Genomic DNA, 14,895 nt, shown 5'->3' with positions numbered 1-14,895 from the left:
TTCTGGGATGCAGACTATCGGGCCCCAGGGATTTATCGGCCTTCAATCCCATCAATTTCCCTAACACAATTTCCTGACTAATAAGGATTTCCTTCAGTTCCTCCTTCTCGTTAGACCCTCGGTCCCCTAGTATTTCTGGAACGTTATTTGAGTCTTCCTTTGTGAAGACAGAACCAAAGTATTTGTTCAACTGGTCTGCCATTTCTTTGTTCCCCATTATAAATTCAACTGAATCTGACTGTAACGGACCTATGTTTGTCTTCACTAATCTTTTTCTCTTCACATATCCAGAGAAGCTTTTGCAGTCAACTTTTATGTTCCCTGCAAGCTTCCTCTCATACTCTATTTTCCCCCTCCTAATTAAACCCTTTGTCCTCCTCTGCTGAATTCTAAATTTCTCCCAGTCCTCAGGTTTGCTGCTTTTTCTGGCCAATTTATATGCCTCTTCTTTGGATTTAACACTATCCCTAATTTCTCTTGTTAGCCATGGTTGAGCCACCTTCCCCGTTTTATTTTTACTCCAGACAGGGATGTACAATTGCTGTTGGAAATGGTGTGACAATCAAAAAGTTCATAGAATTAAATATATATATATATATATAGAGAGAGAGAGAGAGATATTTCCAGTATATACTTTTCACAAAAACGATTCCACCTTGGTTAAGGTTGTAAACTGTTACCTGCAGTCATGCTTTTCAAGTTCAAAGTGCGGGTTAAAGTTCAGCAGAATCTTCTGGTGACTCTCAGGTGCATGAATGACCCATTCACACCTCAGGTGCGCCGTGTAGTCATGTGGATATCCAGGTGAGGTGATGTAACCCGCTTCTTTTGCGTTTAAAAGTTTCCCGCACGTTGCGTCTTCTATAAGAGAAACAACAGTTACTACCGACACCAGCGGGGGGCCGGGGGCTGGCGGGGACACTCCTGTCTTGAAATTAGACTCTTTGAATATTGCTTGCTGTTTTAATAACTCTCTTGTTTACTATGAGCAGGAATATCCCAGGTTGGATTCAATGGTAGAAGGGAGATTATAGCGGCCTTGGGAGATTTTATTACCTTAAAGGCACTATATAAATGCAAGTTGTTGTCATTGTTGTGGTTATAGTAGAGGAAGTGGCCAAAGGCACTGTCAAAGAGAGATGCATTTTAAATGGGATTTTAAAGGCAGAACTCATGAGGGTCGGGTGGGGGGCAGGGGAGGGAAAGGGAGAGTTTCATTGCGTTAGGGTTGGAAGACTGAAGGCTTTTCCAAGTCTGATAGAGTAGAGGTGAGCTGTGGCTCAGTGAGTAGCACCCTCACCTCTGGAGTCAGCGGGTTGAGGGTTGATGTTCCCCTTCAGAGATTTGAGCTCAAAATGTAGGCTGACACTCTAGTGTAGTACTGAGAGAGGGCTGGACAATCGTGAGGTGCCGTCTTTTGGATGGGACATTAAATCGCGGCCCCATCTGCCCTCTCAGGTGGGTATAAAAGATCCCATGGTACTATTTGAGGAGCAGGGGAGTTCGCCCCAGTGGCCTGGACAATATTTATCTCTCCACCAATATCACTAAAACAGATTATCTGGTCATTATCACATTGCTGTATGTGGGACCTTTCTGTCCGAAATTGGCTGCCGCATTTCCTACATTACAACAGTGACTACACTTCATTGGCTGTGCAACGCTTTGGGACATCCTGAGGTTGTGAAAGGCGCCATATAAATGCAAGTATTTTTTTTCCTAAAAAGGGAAGAAAATTGGAATAGGCGGTGGGGAATGGGACAAAGCTCATCCAGAGAGCTGCACAGGTACGATGGGCTGAATGGCCTCCTTTCATGCTATGAAGTTTATGATTCCACAAAGGGAGCTGATGTTGGGCTTGGTCGATGCAGAGAACCAACACACAGATACTGTTCTCTCGCAATCAGAACGAAGCAAGCACCAACGAAAGGGAATCTACAGAAACCAGTAACTGACTACAAACCTAAACAGCGGAGGTGGGAGTAGCAAGGCCAGTCTCCCTGGAATGGAAGGACACAAAAGGTATATTTAAAGAAAACTGCTTCTTAAGTGAAAGGCCAAGACTGAATATTTCCATGAACTCTTCTCTCAGAAACAATGGATTTTCTTTTAAGTGGAGTCCACACTGAACACGGCCCTGTGCTCAGCTTTGCAAATGCTAATCTTTCCAGTGAGGGTCTCTGCCTGTGTCAATGTTAGCACCTCATTATTCATTAGCAGCCCCGCTATAGCATGTGTAAAGGTCACACTCCTGTGTTCCCTTAAAGGGCATGTTACCTTGGCAATGCCTCTCTTACAAGCTGTGCTTATACACGAAGGGACAGTGCCATGACACACTCGGTGATGTGATGATATCACGCCGACAGCAAACCAGTTAACGTTTTCCAATTTTGTTATTTTCACTTCTCCAAGATCTCTGTGTTCCTCCAATTCTGGCCTCTTGCGCATCCCCTGCTCCCTTCACCCCACCCATTGGCGGCCGTGCCTTCAGCTTGAGTTGACTCTCCAACCTCTGCCCCCATTTCCCTCATGGTTCCCTTACGGTTCCTTGACCTCTGGACACTCATCCTCAAGGTTCACACGCAGACTAATGGCAACTGGGACGTGGGATCTTCCGGGTCGACTTTTACTCAAAACCTTAATTCAGTCCAGCCCAGCAATCAAACCTTGGATGTTTTTCAGTCTGTCTGGCAGGATTGCCCCTGGAGTCTCCAGGAATGAAAGATTAATCTGCTGAACACTGTTGCCAGCAAAAACCCAGGAAAAAAAATTATAAGTGCATAAAAAGAAAAATGGCATGTGTTTTGTTTCATTTGCTTTGAACGCTTTCATTTAAGGGCTATCTGACCACGCACAGGCATCTTCCACCCCTTCAGTTGGAGTTCAGGACTGGAATATTGGGTCCTTCATTGTAACATCTGTGAACCCATGTGGAAGCAAGTCATCCTGGTTCGAGGGACCGCCTATGATATGATCTGACATTACAAGGCATGTGATGAAACCTTTGGGAAAACGTCCAAGCAGAGTTGGCAAGCCTAGTCTGACTTGATTGCTGACTGGATGAACATACTGAGCCAGACTAGGGGCTGTGTTCGACTAGAACATGACTGTTGCACTTTTTACAGTTTCCTATTTGCACCACAGCTTGTGGCTGGTGCTGTACACAGCCTTCTTGAGTGTGATCACAAGTGAGAATGGGGTTGGTTCTACATTTCAAACTCTGAAGAGCAATCTTCAGCCACCAGTTGCTTTTTGCTGTCTGTAGCTCTTCTTCCTGGAATACTTACTGTCATGTATTCAACCAGCATTGTAACCCATGTATAAACTGACCTAAGTTGTACACCGTGAGAACACTGACCACTAGGTGGGAGACACTCGTAACCTGGACCTTCAGGTATAAAAGGGGAAGCTCCACCCACCTTCATCACTTGAGTGCTAAGGAATAAAGGACAGGTCACAGACTGACCTTCTCTCAAGCATGGGCCTCGTGTGCATTTATACTGTGTAGTAAGGACATATCACTTACTATGTGACGGGCGAAAGCATTGACAACTCTGTTGGACATACACTGGAGATTTCATCACATGACCTCTCACTTCCAATCATCTCCCCCCCACACTCCAGCCATTGGTCGTCCATCACGCCTATCCTCGTGACGATCCTTCCTACACCAATCGGGAAGCAAACAAACCCTTCCTTATCCAATTGAATGATCCTTGATTGTCAGTTAAGCAGCCTTTTTCCCCATCTCCAAAATATTTTTAGATAACCCTTCTCTGATTTTACTTCCGGGTCGCGCAGTGATCTGGAGATTAAGCTTCAATTCCTGGAGACTTCAGGGCAAACCTGGAGGGTTGGCAACTGACCCATCACCCCTAACACACACGCACACAATATTACACAGCTGTTTCACTGGTGCTGAGGATCAAGAGCAGGACTGAGCGCCATTCCTACAGCCAGATGCGAAAGGAGCACATCACTTCAGTTGCGTGACAATCAGACACTTGGAATGACTTTATACTCGCCAAGTGCTTTGAACAATAGCTTGCCCGCTGAGTACCAACCGTGACATTTAAATGAAGATCAGAAGCAAAAATGTAAATCCAAAAGGCTTGCTTACTTTTCCAGCCTTACTGCGATTTTTGTTCAAAATGAAAAGTGATCCTATAAAGCACTTCTCGCCCACCTGCCCCGATCCTGACTATGGGTCAGGCACAATGATAAACAGGGCCTGACCATTACCCTTATATCTCACAATGCTTGGGATAGCTGCAGAACAAAACTATCCGTCATATTGACTGCGCACCTCAACCTGTATCAATGGGAAATGTAGAGTGACCTTCACTCATAGCCCAACTCACACTCCACAAGATTTGGGGCACTGCCGAATGACATTAACTCTGCACATGGCTCCTGCTATAAAAAAAGAACTTGCATTTATATAGTGTCTTGCAAATGTGAGGATGTGCCTAAGTGTTTCATAGCCAATGAAGTATTGCCAATGTTGTAATGTAGGGAAATGCAGCAGCCAATCTGCACACAGCAAGGTCCCACAAACTGCAATAAAATAAATGACCAATCTGTTCGATTGAGGGATAAATGTTGGCCAGGACACAAGGAGAACTCTCCTGTTCTTCTTCTAATGCTGCCACGAGATGTTTTATATCCACCAGCGAGGATAGACATTGGTCTCCTTTAATGTGACACCTGAGCAGCAGCACCTCCGACAGTGCAGCACTCCCTGAAGTCTCTGGAGTGGGGCTTGAACCCACAACTTTCTGATGCAGAGCCAAGTAGCTGATTTAGTTATGCTTTCTGTGGCAGTGAGCAGATTTTAAGCAGCACTGCACTCGATTTGGGAGTGTTAGATGCTGGCACTGGGTATGAAAAATGGAAATGTGTTATCCCTTATCTCACGAGTACAAAAAAACCCTCCATAAAAACCAGGCAAAAAAAAAACGATTAAAAGAAAGGCCTATTGAAAAGCGCATTGTTTCCAGAATCTCTAGGATCGATGTGATAACGTTGTATTTATGATGCTGATAACTGTGTATCTTAGCTGAATGGAAACCAGCCTATCTCTGCATCAGCTTCATGGATAAGGGAGCCGAGTGATGACAGGAAGCATTTATGTGCTAAACAGTGTCCTTTAAACACAGAAAGGCCTCCTGTCCTCAGTGAGCTGTCTTAATGTAGAGATTAGCTTGCTGCAATCTGTGCCAGAATGGGCAGAGTTCAAGCACGGAAGACACCATCAGCTCATTAAAACTCCATGGGCTCAATTTTCCCCAATGCCGTTTTTTGGCGTATTGCCAGAATTACACACGTTTTTCTTGCCCCCGACTACTCCAAAAAAAGTAGCAAGTTTCCCTGTTCTATTTTTGGAAATTGGTGCTGTGCAGCCTGTGCTGTCGCCTTGGGGGTTGGAGCCTAATATCTGCACCGATAAAACGATGCCGGTCCTTCTGCGCACATGCCCAGTACAGCTCCCGGTCTGTATTTGGCCATTTTTAAAGAGCCATTTGTATGTGAAAACTTTAATTCTTATTGTAAAAATCGGAGCTGCAATACAAGATGCAACGCGGCGCAAGGACCAAGAATTTCTTACAGGATGAAGTGGAGGCACAGATGGCATGAGCTGGAAACCAGCAGAGATCACATAAAAGTTCTACCAAAAGAAATGCAGAAACACTGGAACCAACTTGCAGAAGATTACTGTGCAATGGTAACCATCCCAAGGTCTGGAGGCCAGTGCAAAAAGAAGTGCAGGACCTTGGTTAGTCTAAGTAATATTTTCATGTATTTAATGGAATTGCAATTGTAAATGTGACCAGCTGAAAATGTCCCACCCAGCAGAAAGACACCCTCTCTAAAAAGTTATATTTTCATCTTTACAGAGGAAAGTGGCACACAACAAACGAGAAAGAACTTGAACAGGAGGAAGCCCAGCAAATCTGCACCCACTGACACACTTAGAAGAGAGGGTCACTGCTTTGATGGGTTCTGCCTGAAGAAAAGCAACCACAAGCTGTGACCACACTCGAGGGAGGGGGTAAGTCCCGCAAATTCCACAGTCTGGCTTTGCTAAATGTTAAGTACTGTGCGGGCTAGCCCGGCTTCGGTTCACGGGGATGTCTCTGTCAGCTATGCTTCAGTTGATGCAATGTGTTATCATTCATCATGGTCCTTCAAATCAGCCTGCTGCCTGCATTGTGTGAGCCTAGTCATGCCACCCACCCTGCCCCCTCCTCTGCTGCTAACCATTTGTCTGTTCTGTTATATTTTGCAGAACTTGAGGCCAACCCTGACGAGGCTGAAGAAGATTCAGATGAGGACAAGCCTGAAGAGGAGAACATCTTCCAAACCCACCTTCCAGACCAAGAGCATGGGGATGAAGGGGAGGGGGAGGGGATGGATGAAGCCCCCACTGTTGTAGTCAGTGGAGGTGGTGCAGGTGCTGCCCATTGAGGTGCCAGTCCTTTCCCTGAGTGGTTTGAGTGTTGGTGGGACATTCCATAGTTTCCCAGCGTCCGAGGCTGGAGATTCCAGTGGCGTGCAGTGAGGTACACCCAGGGCCCCACCGTCCCAGGCTGCGGGACCCAGTGGGATGCAGCAAGACACACCCAGGGTGAGGAGGGGAATGAGAGCTCAACAGCACTCTCTTGAGGTTGCAGGATCTAACAGGTGTGGTTCAGATGATGGTAATAAGTGCGGAGAGCATTGACCTTACCTGCTCACTCCTGGACACCATCAGTGGGGTGGGTGATGAGGTATCGGGACTGTCGGGAGAAGTAACAACACTCTCACGAGAAATGGGAACACTGTCCAGGAACATGAGGAAGGGAATGTCTCAGTCAGCTGAAACAATGTCGGTGCATATGGAGGAGGGAATGTCGCAGGTAGCTGATGCGCTGTCAGCGAACATGAGAGAAGGAATGTTTCAGGTAGTTCAAACACTGTCAGTGAAAATGAGGGAGGGAATGTTGCAGGTAGTTGACACACTGTTGCTCAATATGAGGGAGGGCATGTCACAGGTAGCTGAGACACTGTCGGCGAACATGAGGGTGGGAATGTTGCAGGTAGTTGACACACTGCCAGGGCACATGAGGGAGGGAATGTCGGAGTTAGCTGCTTCAATAAGGGAACACGCCCAGACCCCGTGCCCATTGACAGAATCAAATGACACTCCCACTCCAATCCCCAGATCAGCTTCTGAAGAAGCCCAAGCCGGGCCCTCCACATTACCGACTGCCACCACTTCCTCCCTCCACCCCACCCGCCGCTATCAAGAAGTGCCCATTACTCGAGATTTTCAAAAGAATAAGCTTGGTACCAACCAGAGAAACCCCACTCACTGTCCCCTAACCTCACTTACTGACTTGACTCTCTGGCCTCTGTCCCCACTCACTGACCCCTGACCCTATCTGCTGGGACCTCCTGCACAACCTCCTTAACCAGAGGCAGTGAGGGGCAGGGGAGGGTCACTCCGTCGTGTAGGCGTGGGGAAGAAGAGGAACTCGGGCATCGCTGCACTGGGGGGGAGGAAGAGAGGTGATGGTGCCGGGTAGAGGAGTAGGTGTTGCTTCCTCGTCTAAATGTATGTATAAGTGATAATATTATGTAACGTTTGTCATTGTGCACTTGTAAATACACTCACATTGTTGATCCTCTGTTTGTGCGTGTGTCATTTTAATGCCATATATGGTGCATTGCACAAAACATACCTCTGTCCCTCAGGTCATCTGCTTCATCAGAAATATCTTCCCATCCACATCTGACTGCAGTGTATAATGGGTCCTGGCATCAGGCCAGCATAAGACGACAATGAATGCAGGAAGGCTGCCATTCAATTACTCTAGTTTACCAAGTTGCAGGGCAGACCTTAAGGCTTGCACTTCAACCCTCGTTTTGTTAGGCCAAACATGGACGAGTGTCACCCCGAAATGACATGGTCATCAGTGACATTGTTGTACATTGTGTGAGACAATGAATGAATCAGCTTGGATGTACAACATGTGAGACGCTGAACACTTGTCATTCACTCATAATAATTTTCCCTTCACCATTGGCCTTCTCAATGAAGGACTTTCAACAAGGTGCAAAAAAAAAGCCTCCATTAGCTTAGACACATTTCAGTCGGTTTTATCACATCGAATTTAAACATCACCATCAGCAAGAAAGTAATGCAACATTGACCTAACTTCTTTCCAGCAGTCCCACTGATATGGTGCAGAATCCGACTGGCGCCCGTGATATGATGGCCACCAGCACTCCCTCCCAGCCGATGTGCCAGAGCTGCCCCATTGCACTGCACCTCTCTCTCTCCCTCCCACCCAATCTGCGAGTGCTGCCCCATTGCACTTGGCGGCTGCGGGCGGGACAGCGACGAAAGTTGACCCCATGATCCATGTGGAATAGTTGCCGCTGAGCCTTCAGGCAGCAAAGCGTTCACGGATGAGCTGCTGGCACAAAGCGCGAGCAATCGTTAAAAGGTTAAAGGGGCAAGACAGCCCGCTCTCCTCCGCCATCATGCTCCGGGTTCAGGTAGTTGCATGGCTTCCTCATCCTCCTCCTCCTCCTCCTCATCATCATCTGCATCTCCCTCATCATCATCAGCCACTCTCATCTCAGGTTGGTCTTCTACTAACAGCTGCTGCTGCCTCATGATGGCTGAGTTATGCAGCATGCAGCACACAACAATGAACTGACCGACAATCTCAGGGAGGTTTTCCACTAGTCTCCAGAATAGTCCAGGCATCGGAAACAATGATTCAAGATGCCAATTGTCCTCTCTATTATGCTGCGCATCGCAATGTGTGACATGTTGTATTCCCGGTCAGTTTCCATCCGGGTTACATGTAGGGGTATCATGAGCCAGGTGGCGAGGCCATACCCTTTGTCTCCCAACAGCCAGCTCTGCCCTTCTGGCTGCTGCTGAAACATGGCAGATATATTGCTCTTGCGTAAGGTGAATGCATCATGGGTGCTCCCAGGGTATCTTGCATTAACTGACATGATGCAATGCATGTCACCACACACAAGCTGCACATTAACAGAGTGGAAGCCTTTTCTGTTCCTGTACATCTCGGAATCCTCCAAAGGTACTCGCAAGGCAATGTGGGTACAATCAATGCAGCTCTGTACCTTTGGGAAGCCAGCAATCCTGGAGAAGCCCACAGCCCTTTCATGCATTGCCTGGATGGTCATGGGGAACTTTATGTAGTCATTCCTCCGGGCATATGGTGCAGCAGTCACCTGCCGAATGCAGATATGTGTTGCATGTTGAGAAATGGTGCACACATCCCCAGTTGTATTCTGGAACGATCCAGATGCATAGAATGAAAGTGCAGCTGCAACCTTTACTTCAACTGACAAAGCAGTCCTCCTGAAGCTTCTAGTTTGCAGATCTGCTTTGACCAACTCACAGATCTTGTGTACAATGTCTTTGCGGAAACGCAGCTTTCTTACACAGTCCGCATCACTCAGGTGCAGGTACGAACACCTGACCGGATATATCTGATGTGGGTAAGGCCTTCTGCTCTGAGGTTCCTCATGCGATGACGTTGAATCAATTGTCTCCTCCGCAGCACCATCATGCAGAAGGCTTGCACAAGGTATGGCATTGTCAGTGTTGCCCCCATGATTAAATTGTACCTTTGCAAGAAGCTCAGAATGGCAGGCAGGACAAGGTTCTTTTTTTCTCTCCCCAAGGTTGACACCCTAGTATGGACCACACTCAGGTCTGAGCATGCGCAATGATCGGGAACCCCTCCCCGGCTTCATTTGATGCGTGGTGTAGGCTTCTCATGCCCTCTGTTCGCCTTCCACAGCCCCCCACTTCCCCCGAGCTTCTTTTGGAGCCGAGGCCTGAGCTCCTGTGTCCGGGCGAGGGACCGATTCTACTGGCCGATGCTCCGACTCTCGAGCACGGTTTGGAGACATTCGGTGGTGGCGTGTCAGTTTTTTAAAAATTAAAACTTAAAGAATTTCATTAAACTTCCATTTCCTGCGTTTTAAGTTTGAAAAAATTAAGCTTGATGATGCATATTTAATGTGTTCTTGACTCCCTCCAAATCTTTGCACAAAAACAATGGCGTCTTTCTGCGCCGATTTTTTAATGTGCGCTGGTTTTTCTTAAGTGCCCAGAAGGTTTTTCGGGAGTGATCACATACGCCGTCCTAGGAGAAATTTAAATTGGCCAAACTTCCATAATTGTGAAAAACTGACACAGACATCAGGTTACACTTCCTATGACACAAAACAAACAAACCTAAAAAAATCGTAACTAACTGAGTTACGCTGGCACAGAAACTTTGGGGAAACTTGGATTTTTAAAGTTAGGCCAAAAAAAGCGGCGTGCACCAAACAAAACGATGCAAATCACTGGGGAAAATTGAGCCTTATTTTTCCGCTGAGACCCGACTCGCTTCTTCTGCATCACCCTGCTATTCCTAGGAACCAATATTCCTGGCAGTAAGCCTTTGGTCACCCAACAACATCAAGAACAAATTACATTTATATAGCGCCTTTATCATCATGAAACCTTGCAAGGCGTTTCACAGGGACGTGATGAGAAAAATTGACACTGAGCCACGTGAAGAGACTTTCATCCCAGTCACTCGATTGTCTGGATTAGACCCGATCCCCCACTCCCCACCACCCCCTGCACCTTCCCATTGATTGTCTGGATTCGAGACCACCGCCCCGTGATTACTCGATTCGATTCCCACCCCCACCCCTCCCCCCGCAACTCCTCTCTGCACCTTGGTGGTCTGGATTCGAGAACCCCATCTCTCACCCCGTGATTGGCTGGTTTAGAGCACCCTCCCTCCTCTCTGCTGCATAATTGCTGAATTAGAGCCCCCCCCTTCATTCTGCTGCATAATTGCTGGATTAGAGCCCCCCCTCCACTCTGCTGCATGATTGGCTGGAGTAGACCCCCTCCCCCCCCCCCCCCCCCCACTCTCTGTCCCTCGATTGGCTGGATTAGAGCTCCCACACCCCCTCCCTGCCCTATTTGCCTCAGTTAGGTTGATCCCAGGCTTGCTCTCCTCTCCAACTATTTTGCCTGCATTGCCCTCCCATCTGATTCTTGCAGTAGGGAGTGTTTCCCAGTTCTTGAAAGTGATTCCTGACAGGCCTGTGAGGGCAGACACAATATATTCCCATCTTCCCATAGCAGGAAGCGCAGGCAGCATCCAGCAACAGTGACTACACATCAAAAAGTACTTCACTGGCTGTAAAACACTTTGGGACATCAGGAGTTCGTGAAACATGCTATATTAATGCAAGCCTTTCTTTCTATTTTTCTATTTCTAATTAGGCTGTCTGCATTTTTTCATTTAAAGAAAAGGGCAAGAGAGGATCTTCCTCAGAACTGTGTTCATGGATGGATGATAAAGAAAGATAGCACCACATTAAGAATGATTTATGATGCTTTATATATGCATATAAAATCATTGGGTTAAATTTAAGATTCATCAAAACGGCGATCGTAAATAATTTTTATTAAATATTGCCAAGGCAGCACATTTGCGTCATGTGACTGTACAGTCGCCACATCTGGAAAACCCATCTGTTTAGAAGCTCCTCAAAGGAAGCTCGGCCTCTGTCATTCCACAAATGTACATCGGGTACCAGAGCTACTGCTCATAACTCAACCGCAGCATGAATATCAGCAACAGAGGAGCCCAGGACCACTGCATCTTACTAACCCCTAAATGTGGATGGAAGTAACAGGGCCCAGGAGGTATCAGTACTGAGCGGCTCATTACAGACATAAAATCGTAGAAAACAGAAGGAAACCATTCGGCCCATTGTGCCTGTGCCAGCTCTTGGAAAGAGCTGTCCAATTAGTTCCATTTGCCCTGCAAATTTCTCCTTTTCAAGTATATTTTCCAATTTCCTTTTGAAAGTTATTACTGAATCTGTTTCCACCACCCTTTCAGGCAGTGCATTCCAGATCAGAACAATTCGCTGCTTAAAAAATGACTCCTCATCTGACCTCTGGTTCTTTTCCCAATTATCTTAAATCTGTATCCTCTGGTTACCGACCCTTTTGCCAGAGAAACAGTTTCTCCCTATATATTTTAACAAAACCCCTCACAGTTTTGAACAGACCTATTAAATCTCTCCCTAAGGCTCTAAGGAGAACAATCCCAGCTTCTCTAGTCTCTCCACATCACTGAATTTCCACATGTTCACTCCTTCTTGTATATGTGGAGCTAAAGTTGTCTTTGAAATGACTACTGCAGTCACACCCTGCTCCACATATGTTATTCAGTCCCCAGGAATTCACAGTAATATATTTGCACAACGTTTCTGTTGCTCAGCTGCTCCATGTTGCTTGTAGCTGTGATGGAAGATTTGACAGAAATATATAAATGGGTTCAGATGATTCTGACTTGCGGTCTGCTTTTATTTCCTTACATGCTCAAACTAAGAGACATTGTGCGAAACATTACTGGCAAAGGAGCTGACAATAGGTGGTTGGGTCTGCTCAAAGGAAACAAGTGCTCATTGAACAACAACCACTCACATTTATATAGCTCTGTTAACACAATAAAACGTCCCACGGTGATCACAGGAGCATAATCGGACAAAAAAAACTGACTCCAAGCCAAAGAAGCAGACATTAGGACCAACAACTTGGTCAAAGAGGTACGGTTTAAGTAGGAAAGAGAGGTGGAGAGGTTTAGTGAGGGAATTCCAGAGCTTAGGGCCCGGGAGGCTGAAGGGACAAGTGCAAATGGTGGGGAGAAGGAAGGGGAGGGGTGAGGGGGGATGGACAAGAGGCCAGTGGTTAACTGTAGTTAGTTCAAGGGGCAAGTGTGTGCTTGGCCTAGTGTTCTTCCTTCGCTTGTTAGGAATCGAGCTGCATTCCTGTCACGATGAGTCGTGCTCGGGTCATGCGCTTCAACTTAGCATGGAATCAAAACGCTGGGCATTTAGTAACAAACCATAAACAGTTGGACAATTTTGGCATCCACAAAAGAAAAGGAGAGGGGGTGGGGGGCTTTTGGAATGAGCCCAGTATAGGGAGTGAACGAGACAGGCAAGGACAGAGAAACACTTTGAGAGATCTTCAGTTTCTACTCACTCAACCTGCAAGATCTTTCCCAGTACTGTTAGATTCATTAGAATCAGGAAAAGGATGTTGCTTTGGGAACGCGCAAACATTTCAGAAAGAATTTTATTAAAAAAAACATAGAAATTGCAATTTAAGAAGTTGGAGCCGGATAACTATGTGCCAATGTGCTCGAATCAATCATAATTAATGATGGGGAGATGAGGGGAGGAAAGAATTACGTAACGAGTTGTCACGATCTCGGAGGCACCGCCAGAAGGAATGGCGGAACCAGATTCAATGGTAACTTTCAAAAAGAGGATTGGGTACATACTTGAAAAGGGTAAAAAAGAATTGCAGGGCTGTGGGGAAAAAGCGAAGGAGCGAGAATCTTTCAAAGAGCCGGCGCAGGTACGATAGACCGAATGGCCTCCTTCGGTGCTGAACGATTCAGTGATGTTGATAGTTTACGAACATATGAAAATGAAGGGCAGGGAAAGACCAGCTAGCCGATCAAGCTTGTCCTACACCCATGATTCCTGGAATGTAATGATTAAACCCTTCCTACAAACTGTCCCCCCAAGCCCCCTCCCCCACCCCTTGCAGCCATGTCATCTCCCGGGAAAGATACACAAAAAAGAAAAACCCAGGGCCAATAAGAGGTCAAAAATACTTGGGAAAATTCCTCTCCAATCCAAAATCTGAGTGTAAATCAGGGAAGGAACCTGGGCCCTTCCGAATCTGTGTCACATCATCGGGGGAGCCCGGATGAGATTGAAAGGGAGTTCCAAGTTGGCAATTGACAAGTAAGTATTTTGAAGCAGTTTCCCCAACCTGGATCAGGACTGACATCACACAGGCTGCAGACAGACTGCAGCAGCTGTTAGAATGAAGTATGTTTTTCTTTTCCTCAGGAAGGTAGAAATATTTGGCCTCTTGCCAGCAGAGGCTGCTCTCAGCTCTGCAAACTCACACTGCCTACCATCACCAACCTTTTTGCTGCTCGTTCCAGCACACTCTCTCACTCACTCACACTCGGGCCCCCTCTCTCTCTCTTTGTCTTTCCTTTGCCCATATCTTTACTCCTGCTGGTAATGGAAGGGAAGGAGATCGAGACAGAGTGAGAAAAACAGAAAATAAACTATAAATACTTCAAGGGGAAAAATTTGCTGGGCTGTGAGGAAGGGCAGGAGAGTGGGACTAATTGGATAGTTTTTTTCAAAGAGCAGGCACAGACACAATGGACTGAATAGCCTCCTGCTGTGCTATATGAGTCTATGATTCTCTATGATTCTATGGAAATTCACAGACATCTCAAGACGACTTCAAAGTAAAACACTGTGATTTGGGAGCTTTATCGACAGATTGGCCGCAGGATGGGCCCTCAATGTCATGTGGTGAGTCTGTTGCTTGGCCTGACAGGGGCTTTCCGCCCTGAGGAGGACTTCAGCAGTATCCAAAGGGGTTTCCGAAAAGCCCCAGGGGCAATGTCAGCTGTGGCTCAGTGGTAGCACTCTCGCCTCTGAGGCAAAAGGTTATGGGTTCCACATCCCACTCCAAATTCAAATCACACTTTAGAGATTTGAGCACATAATCCGGGCCGACACTCCAGTGCAGTACTGAAGGAGTGCTGCGCTGTCGGAGGTGCCATCCTTTGGATGAGACATTAAACTGAGGCCCTGTCTGCCCTCTCAGATGGATGTAAAAAATCCCATGGCACTATTTTAACGACGAGCAGGGGAGTTTTTCCTGATGCTCTGGTCAATATTTATCGCTCTGCAATATAACTTAAACAGATTATCTGATCATAATCACATGGCTGATTGTGA

At 46.6% G+C, this 14,895-nt stretch overlaps 1 protein-coding gene across 2 annotated transcripts in view; it reads right to left on the bottom strand.

Moving 5' to 3' along the window:
- LOC139260070 (neuropilin-2-like) overlaps positions 1-14,895 on the bottom strand; it is a 186,957-nt gene that overhangs the window by 159,239 nt on the left and 12,823 nt on the right. For both annotated transcript variants that reach the window (XM_070876200.1, XM_070876201.1), the window contains exon 2: positions 681-861. In XM_070876200.1, coding sequence (XP_070732301.1) covers positions 681-861 — 181 coding nt within the window. The remainder of the gene's footprint in view (positions 1-680; positions 862-14,895) is intronic.

The sequence above is a fragment of the Pristiophorus japonicus genome, chromosome 3, assembly GCF_044704955.1.
Source record: "Pristiophorus japonicus isolate sPriJap1 chromosome 3, sPriJap1.hap1, whole genome shotgun sequence".
NCBI lineage: Eukaryota > Metazoa > Chordata > Chondrichthyes > Pristiophoridae > Pristiophorus > Pristiophorus japonicus.
Note: the sequence above shows the minus strand (reverse complement) of the source record. Positions and strands in the feature narration are given on the sequence as shown.